General features: G+C 41.6%; 1 protein-coding gene across 4 annotated transcripts in view; it reads right to left on the reverse strand.

Annotated features, from left to right (window-relative positions):
- Positions 1 to 73: 73 nt before the first annotated feature.
- The window catches only part of MIA3 (MIA SH3 domain ER export factor 3), a 36,954-nt gene continuing 24,746 nt past the window's right edge, over positions 74 to 12,281 (reverse strand). For 2 of the 4 annotated variants that reach the window (XM_073338786.1, XM_073338782.1), the window contains exons 13-28: positions 11,149 to 11,253; positions 9,913 to 10,035; positions 9,683 to 9,800; positions 9,336 to 9,391; positions 9,154 to 9,244; positions 8,907 to 9,045; positions 6,149 to 6,250; positions 6,006 to 6,066; positions 5,828 to 5,863; positions 5,561 to 5,628; positions 5,159 to 5,256; positions 4,891 to 5,022; positions 3,648 to 3,716; positions 3,429 to 3,505; positions 2,355 to 2,505; positions 74 to 1,833 (exon numbers count right to left, since the gene is read on the reverse strand). In XM_073338786.1, coding sequence (XP_073194887.1) covers positions 1,502 to 1,833; positions 2,355 to 2,505; positions 3,429 to 3,505; positions 3,648 to 3,716; positions 4,891 to 5,022; positions 5,159 to 5,256; positions 5,561 to 5,628; positions 5,828 to 5,863; positions 6,006 to 6,066; positions 6,149 to 6,250; positions 8,907 to 9,045; positions 9,154 to 9,244; positions 9,336 to 9,391; positions 9,683 to 9,800; positions 9,913 to 10,035; positions 11,149 to 11,253 — 1,758 coding nt within the window. In that variant the 3' untranslated portion in view covers positions 74 to 1,501. Of the gene's footprint in view, positions 1,834 to 2,354; positions 2,506 to 2,544; positions 3,281 to 3,428; positions 3,506 to 3,647; positions 3,717 to 4,890; positions 5,023 to 5,158; positions 5,257 to 5,560; positions 5,629 to 5,827; positions 5,864 to 6,005; positions 6,067 to 6,148; positions 6,251 to 8,906; positions 9,046 to 9,153; positions 9,245 to 9,335; positions 9,392 to 9,682; positions 9,801 to 9,912; positions 10,036 to 11,148; positions 11,254 to 12,281 lie in introns of those variants that run through there. The other 2 variants (XM_073338783.1, XM_073338784.1) reach the window with 2 other exon arrangements.

The raw sequence follows: 12,281 nt of genomic DNA on the forward strand, positions 1-12,281 counted from the left end.
GCTCAGCATTATGAATGCTTCAGGAATGGAGGTTGGTTGTAACTCTGAACAAAGTTCACAACAGAACATTGACTTAATACAGCTTTGAAACTTTACTATACAGAAGAAAAATGCTGCTTTATTTTTTTAGTAGTTTAACACAATACAGTACTTTTGTCTCTGCTGATGCCTGATTGTTTACTTCTGGTTCCAAATGAGGTGTGGGGTTGACTGGTCAGTTTGTAACTGAGTTTCTACTAGCCACACCTCTCATTTAAGAGTATGAGGGAATAGCTCAAGTGAGATCCTATCTTGCCTTGTAGCTATTTAACCACCTCACCTGAAGCCCTGTAGAGGCTACTGGTGCTTCTAGACTAGCACCACTTCAGCCTTACAGGAAACATTTTTTTCCCTCCCAAACCATTTGATAAGGGGAAATCCTGTAAGCTTAAAATATAAATCTACCTTCCCTGAAGTTTGATTTTGTAAAGTATAGTTCCATTTGTTTAAACAATTTGCTAAACTCCATGATTACACAGGATCAATGTAGGTGCTTTGTAAAGGGCACTTTATTTACTATTTATAATCTGAAGTTCTAGCCTCTATATTTTTGAAAAGCCCAACTATGCACAAAACTTTGATACACAGAGTTATGCTTTGGGGAAGATGAATTTTTTTAAACTGCATTGGACCCTAAACTTTTCTGTACTGCAGTTAAGCACATGGGTCACAGGCTAGCCTGGCTTTCACTGCAATATGTCAGTTCAAGGCTGTGTACATGGGCACAAGTGATGTAGGTCTGATTAGTTCCATAAAACCCAAGTGACTTAAATTTCAATCAGGAGTTTGCTATAGCCTGATTTTGAATTTAAGAGCTGTGCAACTGCTTGCATGAGTGGCTCAAGTCTTACACAAGGTTACTGTTAACTTCTCACAAGTGGCTTCCAGGACAGATTCACTTGCATGCTCAAAGATCTAGCAAATTTATTTTGCTCTTTATTAGAATTTTCCTTTGAGTACAGGGTAGCTCATGTTCAATCTTTCTGACCAGACATCTTAAAAAGGTAAATATTTTTAGAGTCTTACTGTAAACCATTGGTCTACAGTAACTGCAGGTTAATGTGAGGGAGAAGACAAGTTGGGTAGCATTTTACTTACAAAAATATTTCCACAGGAAATGTTCTGATTACATAGGCTACATTAATTAAAACCAACCACACAGGTACTTTTGTATTGCACATTTAAAGAGCTGCAGGTGGACCGCAGCTATAAGAAGCAGGCTTCAAGTCCATCATTAGCATATGATTTTTGCATTCCCAGAGGGTGACTTTTCTTTAAAGTGATCTCAAATGCACATGACTAGGGAAATTTGAGGGAAAAGTAATTCTGCAAAAACTAAATATACTGAAACCAAATTTAAGAATAAAATTAAAAGATAGTTGTCTTTTGAAGGCATTTAAAGTCGTAACTGCATGAAATGTGCTAGAATCCATTCCACAGAGCTGCCATCCAACTGTTGAAGTTATGGTTTTCGTTCTGGAGGATGTGTGTTGTCCCTGGGACCTGCTGGTGATGGTGGACAAGGAGGGGCTGGTGGGTAGTCTCTAGGTCCTGGTGGAGGCAAGTCTCTATTTGGAGGAGGAGGATAGTCCCTTAAGCCTTGTGGGGGTAGCGGTGGACCAGGAGGATAATCTCGTGGGCCAAGAGGGCCTCCAGGTCGAAAAGGAGGAGGGAAACGTACATATCCTTTTGAGTCAGGAGGTGGTAACGGGCCAGGAGACAGGTCTCTCATTCCTAATGGTGGGCCAGGTAAATAGTCTCTTGCAGCTGGAGGTGGCAGCGGAGGACCACAAACTGAAAGGAAAGGGGAAATTGAGTGATGATGGAAGTAGTGACTACACTCATTTAATGGAAGTGATACAGAAGTTTCCCCATGTTCCCCTGTTCCCATCCTGGCCCAAAGCATTTTAGCTAAAGAAAGATAGGTGCCAATAGAAACTGCAAATACAAACATTTGAGGCCACAAATCCCTGGGGGGATTTTTGGCAGCTAGCATTTCCTTTTTCACACTCTTACTGTACAACAAACAAACAGATATAGATGCTTTGAATGGGGCTCCTTTGGAAGCTTGATGAATCGTGCTCAGCAAAGTGTTCCAGGAACTCACAGGGTAGGTCTACACAGCAAACACACACCCAGGACAGGCTTGAGCTGCAAAATTCAAGTGTAGAGATTCAGGGCTGGGCTCTGGGACCCTCCCCCCTAAGGAGGGACTCTCACTGCTGCAATAGGATATGGAGGAGCTACTGGAAGTAAGAAGAGGAATGGCTGAAAAAAACAAAGTTAAGTTAAACTCAAGCATAAGGTAATCATACCTAAGGGTAGAGGAAGGGGCCGAGACCCATAGTGCCCACGCAGTGGAGGTGGCAGTGCTCCAAATCGAACTGGAGGTGGTGGTGGTCCAGTCACTGGAGAGGTCATTATGGGTGTCCCAGGAAAAGATGGACCTTTAGGACCTAGGTTTACCTGTTCAAGATGTTGGTTTGAAACTTTAATAAACATGATTTGTGACGATAACCAAATATATGGATGCTAAAACACCAGAACTTAACTTGAGTGCCAAAAGGTAAGAAAAGACAAGTAAGGGCAAACAGCCAAAGAGCAACAAGTTGTCAAACCTCCCCCAGCCCTTTGCAGAGCATGGAGTTTGCTGCCTTTGGAAGAATCTGGTTTAGGCCACTCAAATGCATTCACATTAAACATACCTTTGGGATGACTGCTCCTATAGTACAGCACAGTCAAGACTAACCCCACCTCACAGATGCCAGTAGGCCCATACAATATTGCTGGATGTCAAAAGCTAAAACAAAATACCACCTTTCTTCCTGTAGTACGGGTTGAAATCATCTAAATCCTTCTGTACTACAAATATTTAGGTACCACAATATCACATTTCATTGGATTACTCTTACAAGTTCTTCCCAAAGAAATGTTTGCATGCAGTCCTTGACAAAAGCAATAGGGTTTTTGTCATATTGCAATAAAAATCAGACATAAAACTATAACAGAGCCATCAACAGGAGTAAAGAAACCTTTAAAAACAGAGCACCCATGGTTAGTTTTGCAGAGCATTTAGCTATTCAGCAATTTAAAACACCATGCCCTTTATTTCTCTCCATCAAAGCAAGGAGTGCACCAGCACCATATCCAGCTGCCAAATACTCACTGCTGCTGCTGCTTCCGAAGATGAAGGCAGAACAGTAGATACACAGGGGGCTTCAGACTCTTTGGGAGGGTTTTGCTTTTGTTTTTGGCAGTAAATGATGTACAGGGGATACAGACAAGATAGAACATGATACACAATTAAAGAAGAGAAGCAGCAGGTACAGTGGGTCACAAGAAATGCTGCCTAAAGTGTTCCCTTGGCAGAGGAAAAGTTTTCAGCTTACCACTCCATCCATGGATGTGGAAGGTGAGGAGGTTCTTGGCCCACTATTGAGCAGGGCTGCTACAGCAGGGCCGAGATCTGTAAGAAAAGCAGAAATTTCATATGACTTTACTCTGCTTTGGAAGAGGAACCCGGGCCTTCAAATACACGTTTCCAGTCAATAAACAGCTAGCTAGCTAACTAACTGAAAGGCTTGGAGGCTGCAGCTCATGTAACTCACCTGGGACAGATGATCTTCCAGACAGCTCAGGTGGCCTCCTTGGAGCTGAAGGGCCATCCACCACCGCACCTTAAAAGAAATATAAAACACAGAGCTCAGACCCAGACTTGTTAATTCAGTTAGCTACTTTTACAGCAAATCCATATCTTCTGTACAGCGGCACCTACACGTCACTAATTGTGTACAGGTTCAGTGGCACCACTAGGGGTAGAGAGAAAAAACTAAATTTTGGGAGCAGTTTCCTTTTGAACCCTTTGAGGGAGATCACTTCCCAGCACTATCCTCCTATGAGCCAGCAGTGCAAGTGCAAGAAATCCTTAGTTAGGCAAGGGGTTGACACTTCAGCACCTCCAGACATAAAACAGCATAGATTTCTAGGAATTTTCACAAGGTGTAGCATTTTGGATTACTTGAGTAAGAAATGGATTTATTTTTTTAAACAAGTGAACCCTTACAGTGACGGTAAGCTCATTACTTAATCTAATGTGGACAGATTCAGTCTCTCCAACCATTGTGTTGCATGTGAAAAACTCAGAGGTGTATATACATCTGTGTATAAGCATAACTGATGGAATCCCTAGCTGAAACCAAGCTGATTAAAAACAAAGTCAAATGCTGCTACCAGGCCCCCCACCCTTGATCTCAGTAATACTGAGACTTTCAGACTGCAGTTTCTTTCTAACAAATTTGCATTTGGACTAACCCATACGTTAAACAATAAGCTTCAAAGCTAAAATGAAAATTAACATGAACCCATAAACTTGTGCTGAATGAGTTCTCTGGCACTTTCTGGGATGTCCCTGGCAAACTAGAATGCACTGTTCTGCAACACCACAGATATGGTTCACCCTATCCAGAGAATTTCACAAGACAAAAAAAATAATTTCAAGAATGTGAGTCACGCAATGCCTTTTTGTGCTGACTGCCCCTCTCAATGTGGTTAAAGTGAGGACCTTCAGGGTATATGCCAGCTTTACTCAAGTTCTCTCTTGCAGTTCACTGGTAACACTATCTAGGGACAATAAGCACTAGTAAAAGGCAATATTTAGCATTTGCGTATTTCCCCAAAAGGCTCCACAAACAATACATTCTCAATTCCTCTCTCATATAAGGATAAATGGGCACAGAAGTCAATTGACTTGTTCAAGGCCACAGTGGGAACTGAAATTAGACCTCAGAATTTTTGTGTTCAGGGCTTCCTCCCATAAATGTCTATGGCTGCAGGAGAAGTTTCACTCCTTACCAAATTCACTTCTTGAACCTTCCCTTCTTGTGGCAGAGAGGGGCTGACCAGGAGCTTCCATCATCAGTGGTGGGGAAGGACCTCCTCCACTCACAGGTGATGGCCCAAAAGAGCCATCACGGCTCAGTGGACCTGTGTAAAGGGTGCAACAATACTTCATTAGTCCAGCACAGTTATTTCACTCTATAAATATTTAGAGCAAATACACCCAGGACTTCACAATCTTTAGAGGAATGGTGCAGGTGAGGGAGGGAAGATCAGTATTTACCTCTCCGTACTGGGACTTGACGGTCAGGTCTGCCTGCAGTTGGTTTTACAACTAATGGTCTTTGAAGCATTGCAATTTTTTGGTTCACTTCTATTAATCTAAAAAAATAAGCACAAGTTAAAAAATAAATTACGTTGAGTATACTTTGTCTGTTACAATATACTATTCAGGCCACCTGTATTGTAAAAGCTTACTAATGTCTTTCAGCATGAAGATATATTTAACAGTCAAGTGAATTTTAAAAAGGTGCATCACTACTCAAATGAATTGTATGGCTGACGTGCTTGTTTAAATCGAGAAAGCGGAAACTACTTGGGACAGGACTGCGACTTCCTTTAGTTTGTGCCCAAATAGTGCTGAGCACACTGACTGAGCTCCACAAATAGCTTGTTACATGCTTACTTTTGCCTCAGGTTGGCAGCTTCTCTCTTTTCTTCAGCCAAAGCTCTCTCTGCAGAACGGGCAATGAGCTGTTCAGGGAAAGAGCAAAATAGGTACAGTAGAAACTGAATGCACTTGGGACCAAAAAAATAAACCAAAGTTTCAATCTGTTTTCCTAACTGCACGAACTGCTCCACTCAGGAAGCTAAATGTAAATTCAATAAATCTAACATTGCAGACTATTTAGGAACTGTAGTACAAAGGTCAGAAAAGGGAACACACTCTTACCCAATTGTCATGGGCCTTCTTCTCATGACCAGCAATCTTCGATTTAAGAAAAAGGAAAAAAGTGGTTTTAGCTTGGTTTATCCAATATTTACTCTATCCCACACTCCTCCCCATATATTAGAATATATAATAAGATAAACCAAGCCAACTATGACCAATGAGCAGGAATGTCTTTTACCTGGTTTTTATAAGATCTCTCTGTTTTTTTCAGTTCTTCCTCCATTTCCAGAATTCTTTGCCTGTAAAATATGAAAGGTTAAAACAAATTCTCCCCAATATCCAAAGTTAGAAAACTGTGAACCTCCAGTATCTGAACTTTACTTGTAAACTTTCACTTCCTCAACAGCCAACACTGCTTTTTCATCTGCAGCAGACAATTTCTGCTCCTTCTCTTGACGCTCGTATTCTTCCTGGGTCAGCTTCCTGTATGGAAGAGAGAGAAAGTTACTTCACTATACTACACATCTAAGATCTTAGAGACGAAAACTAGAAACCCAGTTGGCTGTATCTCATGCCTTCTACCTACAAGAAGAAAGGAAACACTAGAGCAGTGGTGGGCAACCTGTGGCCCATCAGGGTAATCTGCTGGTGGGCCACGAGACAGTTTGTTTACATTTGCACAGCTGCCTGCAGCAAACCGCGGCCACTGGGAGCTGTGGGCAGCCATGCAAACGTAAACACACTGTCTGGCAACCTGCCAGTGGATTACCCTGACAGTTGCCCACCGCTGCACTAGAGAAACATGAGTACAAAAGAGGAGAAAAATGCTCCCGACCCAGAATATTCACAGCCTTCTGAGCCAGACAAGCAAACCAAATCAAATCTATATCCTGAGAACCCAAAATCTCAGGTGCAGAGCTGACCAGGAGTGTGAGAGCCTCAGAGGTCTGTTACTAGTAGGCAGCTCAGCTCCACAACTCCCAATTTCTCTGTTTCTGGGAGAGTTTTCCCTATCTAGAGCTGTGCAGATGACAGATGTTAATTCAACTCTAGAGACAGACACTGATAAAGAGATGGACAGATTCTACACTTGACATCCAAATGGTTCAAGTAGTACAACAGTGTGTGTAAGTACAAGTAAACAGGAATTTTGGGGGTCTGGGAACAGAGCAGAGAGAAAACATCCTCTTTCTACAACTGTTATTTAAGGGAACTGAAACCTCTGGTAAACAGTCTCCCAGCCAATTACTACTATTATGTGACCAGTTACCAGCGCCCCTTGTTCACCCTGTGTTTAGTTCCCACTCGCCTTCTTTCTGACTCCTTTGCAATCAGTCTGAAGTATCCAAGTTACAGGCAACTCTAAAAGTAACTCTCTCAAAAAAGAAGAAACTGGTAGTAACTCTAAACCTAATAACTACTAGCAGCTGCTTTTGGGTGGGTGATTTCCTTATTAGTGAGGCTAAGATGTAATCACAGAGATCATGGAAATCACAGAATCAGTGACTTCCAGGGACCTCTGTGACATTTTCACTTCAGCCCTGGGGCAGTAGGACTGGAGCTGTCAGCCAGCAGGACCCGCCCCCTACCGCAAATCCCAGCTGCTGCAGGCAGTGGGCTCCTCCCACATTCCCCAGCAGGGATGCCACCCATAGCCCCCACAGGTTATTGTTTGGTTATTGCCTGTGATCTGTTGTGACTTTTACTAAAAATAACCATGATAAAATCTTTGCCTTACTTATTAGCTATATTTGGAAAGACTTCCCAGAGGATGAGAATTGTCCACTGGAAGTGTTTCATTCAAAGAGAAAGCATTAGATGGATGAGAGGATTATCCAGATTTAACAGTAAATTCATTTTAAAAAATCAGTTTTGAAAAGGATCTGAATCCTCATGCTTCAGGGCACGAGCCAACCTTGAACTACTGGAGGCTAGAAAACTTTCCCTGGGGGCAAGTTGTCCCATAACTGCCTCCTATAGGGTTTCCTGCACCCTCCTCTGAAAGAACTGATGTTGGCCATTGACAGTTACAGGACTCTGGAGTAGACGGACCCTGGTCCAATCAGGTAACGCAATTTCTTTGGTACTATGTCCTGTTTGTGATGGCCTTATAGTACCTTAAGTTTCCATCCCTTACTGATTTTCTTCCACATAAACAATAGTTTTAAACACTTGTCTCTTCCAGAACTGTGTTATTCTTAGTCACATTTGCCCTTTAGCTGAAAGTGTGGCTCAGAGTCCAACTCATGTCCCCCTGCCAAAGAAGCAGGTTGGTACTTCAACAACATTTCTACAACTTTAAAAAATTTCGAACATTAACAAATAGGGAATGAACAGTAAAGGGATTTAACTAACTTCCCAGTGCTGCGTGAGAGCATATCGACACTGTAGCACTTCAGCGAAGACGCTACTACACTGACAGGAGAGCTTCTCCTTTTGGCGTAGTTAATCCATCTCTGCAAGAAGTGGAAGCTATGTCAATGGTGACTTCCAGACATTAGGTTGGAATAACTGCATTGCTCAGGGGTATGGATTTTTCACATCCCTCGGTGACACAGTAATACCAATGTACATTTATAGTGTAGACCTGGCCTAACCCTTCACCACTCACTCCACCAGACATTGCCTACCCATCTTAACTTTCCCCCTAGAAATGCAAAAAAATAGATGCAAGAGACAAAATGCAATGCTGAAAAATTATTGGAAACTGATCCCGATTACTGAACAGAAATGTATTTACTATTCTCTCTGCAAGATACTAGAAAGGAACGACTCTTTATTTGTGATGGCATTCTTACTGAGTTTGTACAACAAACTGTTAAGAGATTAGATAAATCAAAAGTTTTCAGCAAAACTTCCCCCCGAAAGCTTCTACTCTAGGAGCAGATATGTGAAAATTTCAAGAAAGTCAAGTTTCTAGGGAAGCTGTGATCATATACTGGGCTTACAACCAGAAGCTAGCTTCAACCTTATCAAAGCAGTGGCTATCAACACTCCATGAGAGTTTTGTATATAAAATTTTAACCAAGCAACTCAAAGTGAGAATAGGACAGAGAAGAAACAGTTAGATGGTGCATCTTATATAGGCAGAATGGGAAAGAGTAACTACTGTTTCCTTTCCTAAAGGTAGAAAGCTTACTTCTGAAGTGCCATCTCCTTCTGCTGATAGAGCTCATTGAGAATCTCCACCTTCTGTTGCAGAGTTTTACATTCATTTTCAAATCTAGCTTTGGCTGTCTGTATTGAACAGGAATCGTGTTCCAGCTTTTTTATTTGCTCTGCAGGAGACAAAGAAGCACATAAGGCAGTGATAGGAACTGCTACCAAGCAATTTATAAATCACAGACAGAGTATTTCACACTAAGCGGCTCTTCTGCTGAGCCTACCTTCTAGCTCATGCCTTGCTGCTATTTCATCGCTCAGTTTGGATTGCAAAAGATCTCTATCTTCTTCAACTATAGATAATGTTGTTTTTACCTGTAAAGAGGGAAACAACAGTATTTTATAAACCTAGACAGAATTAAAAGTTATGTGGGAACTATTTGTTAAACAACGTAATGGGGTATACCCTTGAGACATCCATCATCTGCTTAATCTGATTCTTCATCTTCTCACTCTGGTTATCTAGAAGAGAAAAGTAATTGTTTTCCTTGCTTTGTATTCTCTTCTCTCTAATATTGTTTAGAAAATACAGAGTTTTAAAAAAATTATCTGACAAATATTTTAATGCTGAAACAAAAACAGAGTCAAGACTTTAAATCTCTCATATCACTGTTCCAGGACCATCATTCGGGACAAATTTATTAGTCCTTAAAGACATTTTACTTATCCAAAGAGCCTGAGTTCTGCACCTCATCATCTATATATGTTTAATTACCTCATGCACAAGCCAGCTGTTATTTAAGATCTCTATACCTGGCAGTTCTCCATTGGCCAGATCATCCCCTGTGTCCCATCCATTTCCTTCTCCATCCTTCTTGCCCTCAGAATCTGGATCAGTTTGCTTTAGCTGCATAATGCAGTTAGTCAAAACCTAATGAAGAAATCAAAGGAACAATACATAGAAGTCACTCTACTTTTCCACAGTAGTTCAGCCATTTAACATATGGAATATTTAAGATGGTTGCTCTTTAGCAAGAACATACTTCGATTTCATTTTCCTTGTAGGCGAGTGCTTCTTCTATGTCCTTCTGAGACTTCTGATACTGTTTAATCTGTTCACTGAGCTCAGTGTGTCTCTCACTCCAGCCTTCTGCTTCTTGTAGCAGCTAAAAAAACAACAAGTTAACATGATTTTTGGCTTTATTTTTTAGTACTATGTATGCAGAGTGTATTGCCAACTTTGAAATGGTAACTGATCACCAGTGACTATGGAGAGCGTATGCGTAAATTAACCTGACATTTAACATGAGAGGATAGATAATCCCCGGACTACTTGAAAATCTGGCTGCTAGAAAATTTTCTGCAACTTGTATTGTTACATAGTTCTATGAATTTTAGTTCTCTTCAAGCATCTAATATTCAACACTAGAGTCAAAGGGCTCATTTTTTCCTAAATAGTAGAAATTACCTGAAGGTTACCAGCATCCCAACCACACCCCTAATATAGTAATCAATCTAAAGAGGGGGCAGAAGACAGACACACAACACAAGAGGTAGCTTTTGTTACAAAGATAGGTCACTGTACAAGATGGGTCATGTTTCAGGACCAAGGAAAAGACATAGCTTCAGAATGGACTCTTGCATTCCAAAATGTAGCAAGAGTAGCAATTCTTCACAAGGGCTTCAATCGGCCCTGTCCGTAAGTGGTAACATTAGTGTCTGAAATATTGCTTCTGACCAGACACTGGCCATCACATCAACAGTGCAACAATTTCATAGAAGGGTTAGCAGCTGGCTCACTGGAACTGGTGAAGCTTTTACAACATACAAATGGGAATCTACCTGCCTGTAAAGCTTTGGAAGACATCTGTCAATCAGGGCTAACTCTGAAATAGTGGGCTTGAGTATTATCATACCTCTGGCTCATACCAAGATGATCCAATCAACATAAGATACTAGTATTAGGACGATAGGAAGGAATGTGCTAAGACCACAAAGTGCAGAAAGGCTTGGTGTATCAGTGTATAAATACTTGAAAAGCAACAGTTTAAGGTTTGCATGTGCTGTGGAAACCTCCTTACAAATCCCATAGGTTTATTTATTCTAGTATTTGACAACAAGAATTAATTGCAGAAGAAATAGTTGTGGGACTTTTTTTTTTTTTTTTTTAAACAAAATGCTCAGTTTTCCAACAGACCTAGTGCACAGTGTAAAATATTACAGAATTCAAGGAAGAAATGCAGATAGCATTTCAGGCTCACTAGCCTTTTGATGCTTACTTGCTCCTTTCTCTTTTTGAGTCTAGCATTCTCTTCCTGTACATGACGAAGCTCAGATTTCACCTTTTCTTCACTTAGTTTAGCTTCATTGAGGACTATCTGAACCTACAAAATTTCAACATGTCATTTAAGAATTGTATATTACGGACTATAAAATAGAAAAAAAAAAAAAAAAAGGTTAAAAGCAAGCCCCTCCCCCATCCCCAACCTGGTAGGTTAAGATTTGCTATCAGATATTTGTGACAGTCTGGGGGTGCAATTTAGACTGGTGAGGAGTTGTGTCACTGCTTGCCCTGCAACCCTGGGTGCCTCACAATGCTTTGCTGTTGTAGTTCCCAATCTGGGATGCTTACAACCAAACAACAAGTATTCAGGTCACACCCTCAAGTGTCTCTGTGGTAGACAGCCCTGGTTCAGCAGTTCTGACCCGACCAGCCTGCCTACAGTCCCACTCTGGCTTCCATCAGCCTTTTCTCTCTTTTTCTTTCTTTCTTTCTTAAAATAACCAGCAAGATGACCCCAACACACTCAACATCCCGAATTTTCCCAAAACCATATGCTCTGTAATATCCCATCACTTCCTGGATAGTTCAGAGAAATAATAAAGGTTTGTTTGTTCCTCTAAAGACACAAAGCACATCAAGCTTAACTGGGATAAATAATCCTTCCATTTAAACACAGCACTGAGTTGGTTTGTAGTAAGAATAGAACACATTTAACAACATTAGAACATAGGTTAAGTGATGCCATGTAAAAGAATAAAGTTAGAAAGGGTTACAAGTAAAACAAAAGTGAACACGTGCACCTAAAAGTCTAAAGCTTAATCTAGCAAGGTACAATCTTTGCCTAAGATCAGGCAGGTCCAGGCTGGGCTGGGTCGGGGCTCCTGTCCCCCAGCCCTGGCAGGTCCGGGTCGGGCTGGGTCAGGTCCAGGGGAGGGGGTGCCTCTTCCCCAACCACAGCAGGTCCGGGGCTGGGATGGGGCCAGGGGAGGGGTGCCTGTCCCCCAGCCGCAGCAGATCCAGGGGTTGGGGAGGGCATCGCTCCCTGTCATGGCCCTGAGGGCCTGTGCGGTGCTTATTAGGCAGCTGCGCAGCTTAGAGGGAACTTAGGTAAGGTGTGAATACATGAGT

Source organism: Lepidochelys kempii, chromosome 3 (genome assembly GCF_965140265.1).
Source record: "Lepidochelys kempii isolate rLepKem1 chromosome 3, rLepKem1.hap2, whole genome shotgun sequence".
Taxonomy (NCBI): Eukaryota; Metazoa; Chordata; order Testudines; family Cheloniidae; genus Lepidochelys; species Lepidochelys kempii.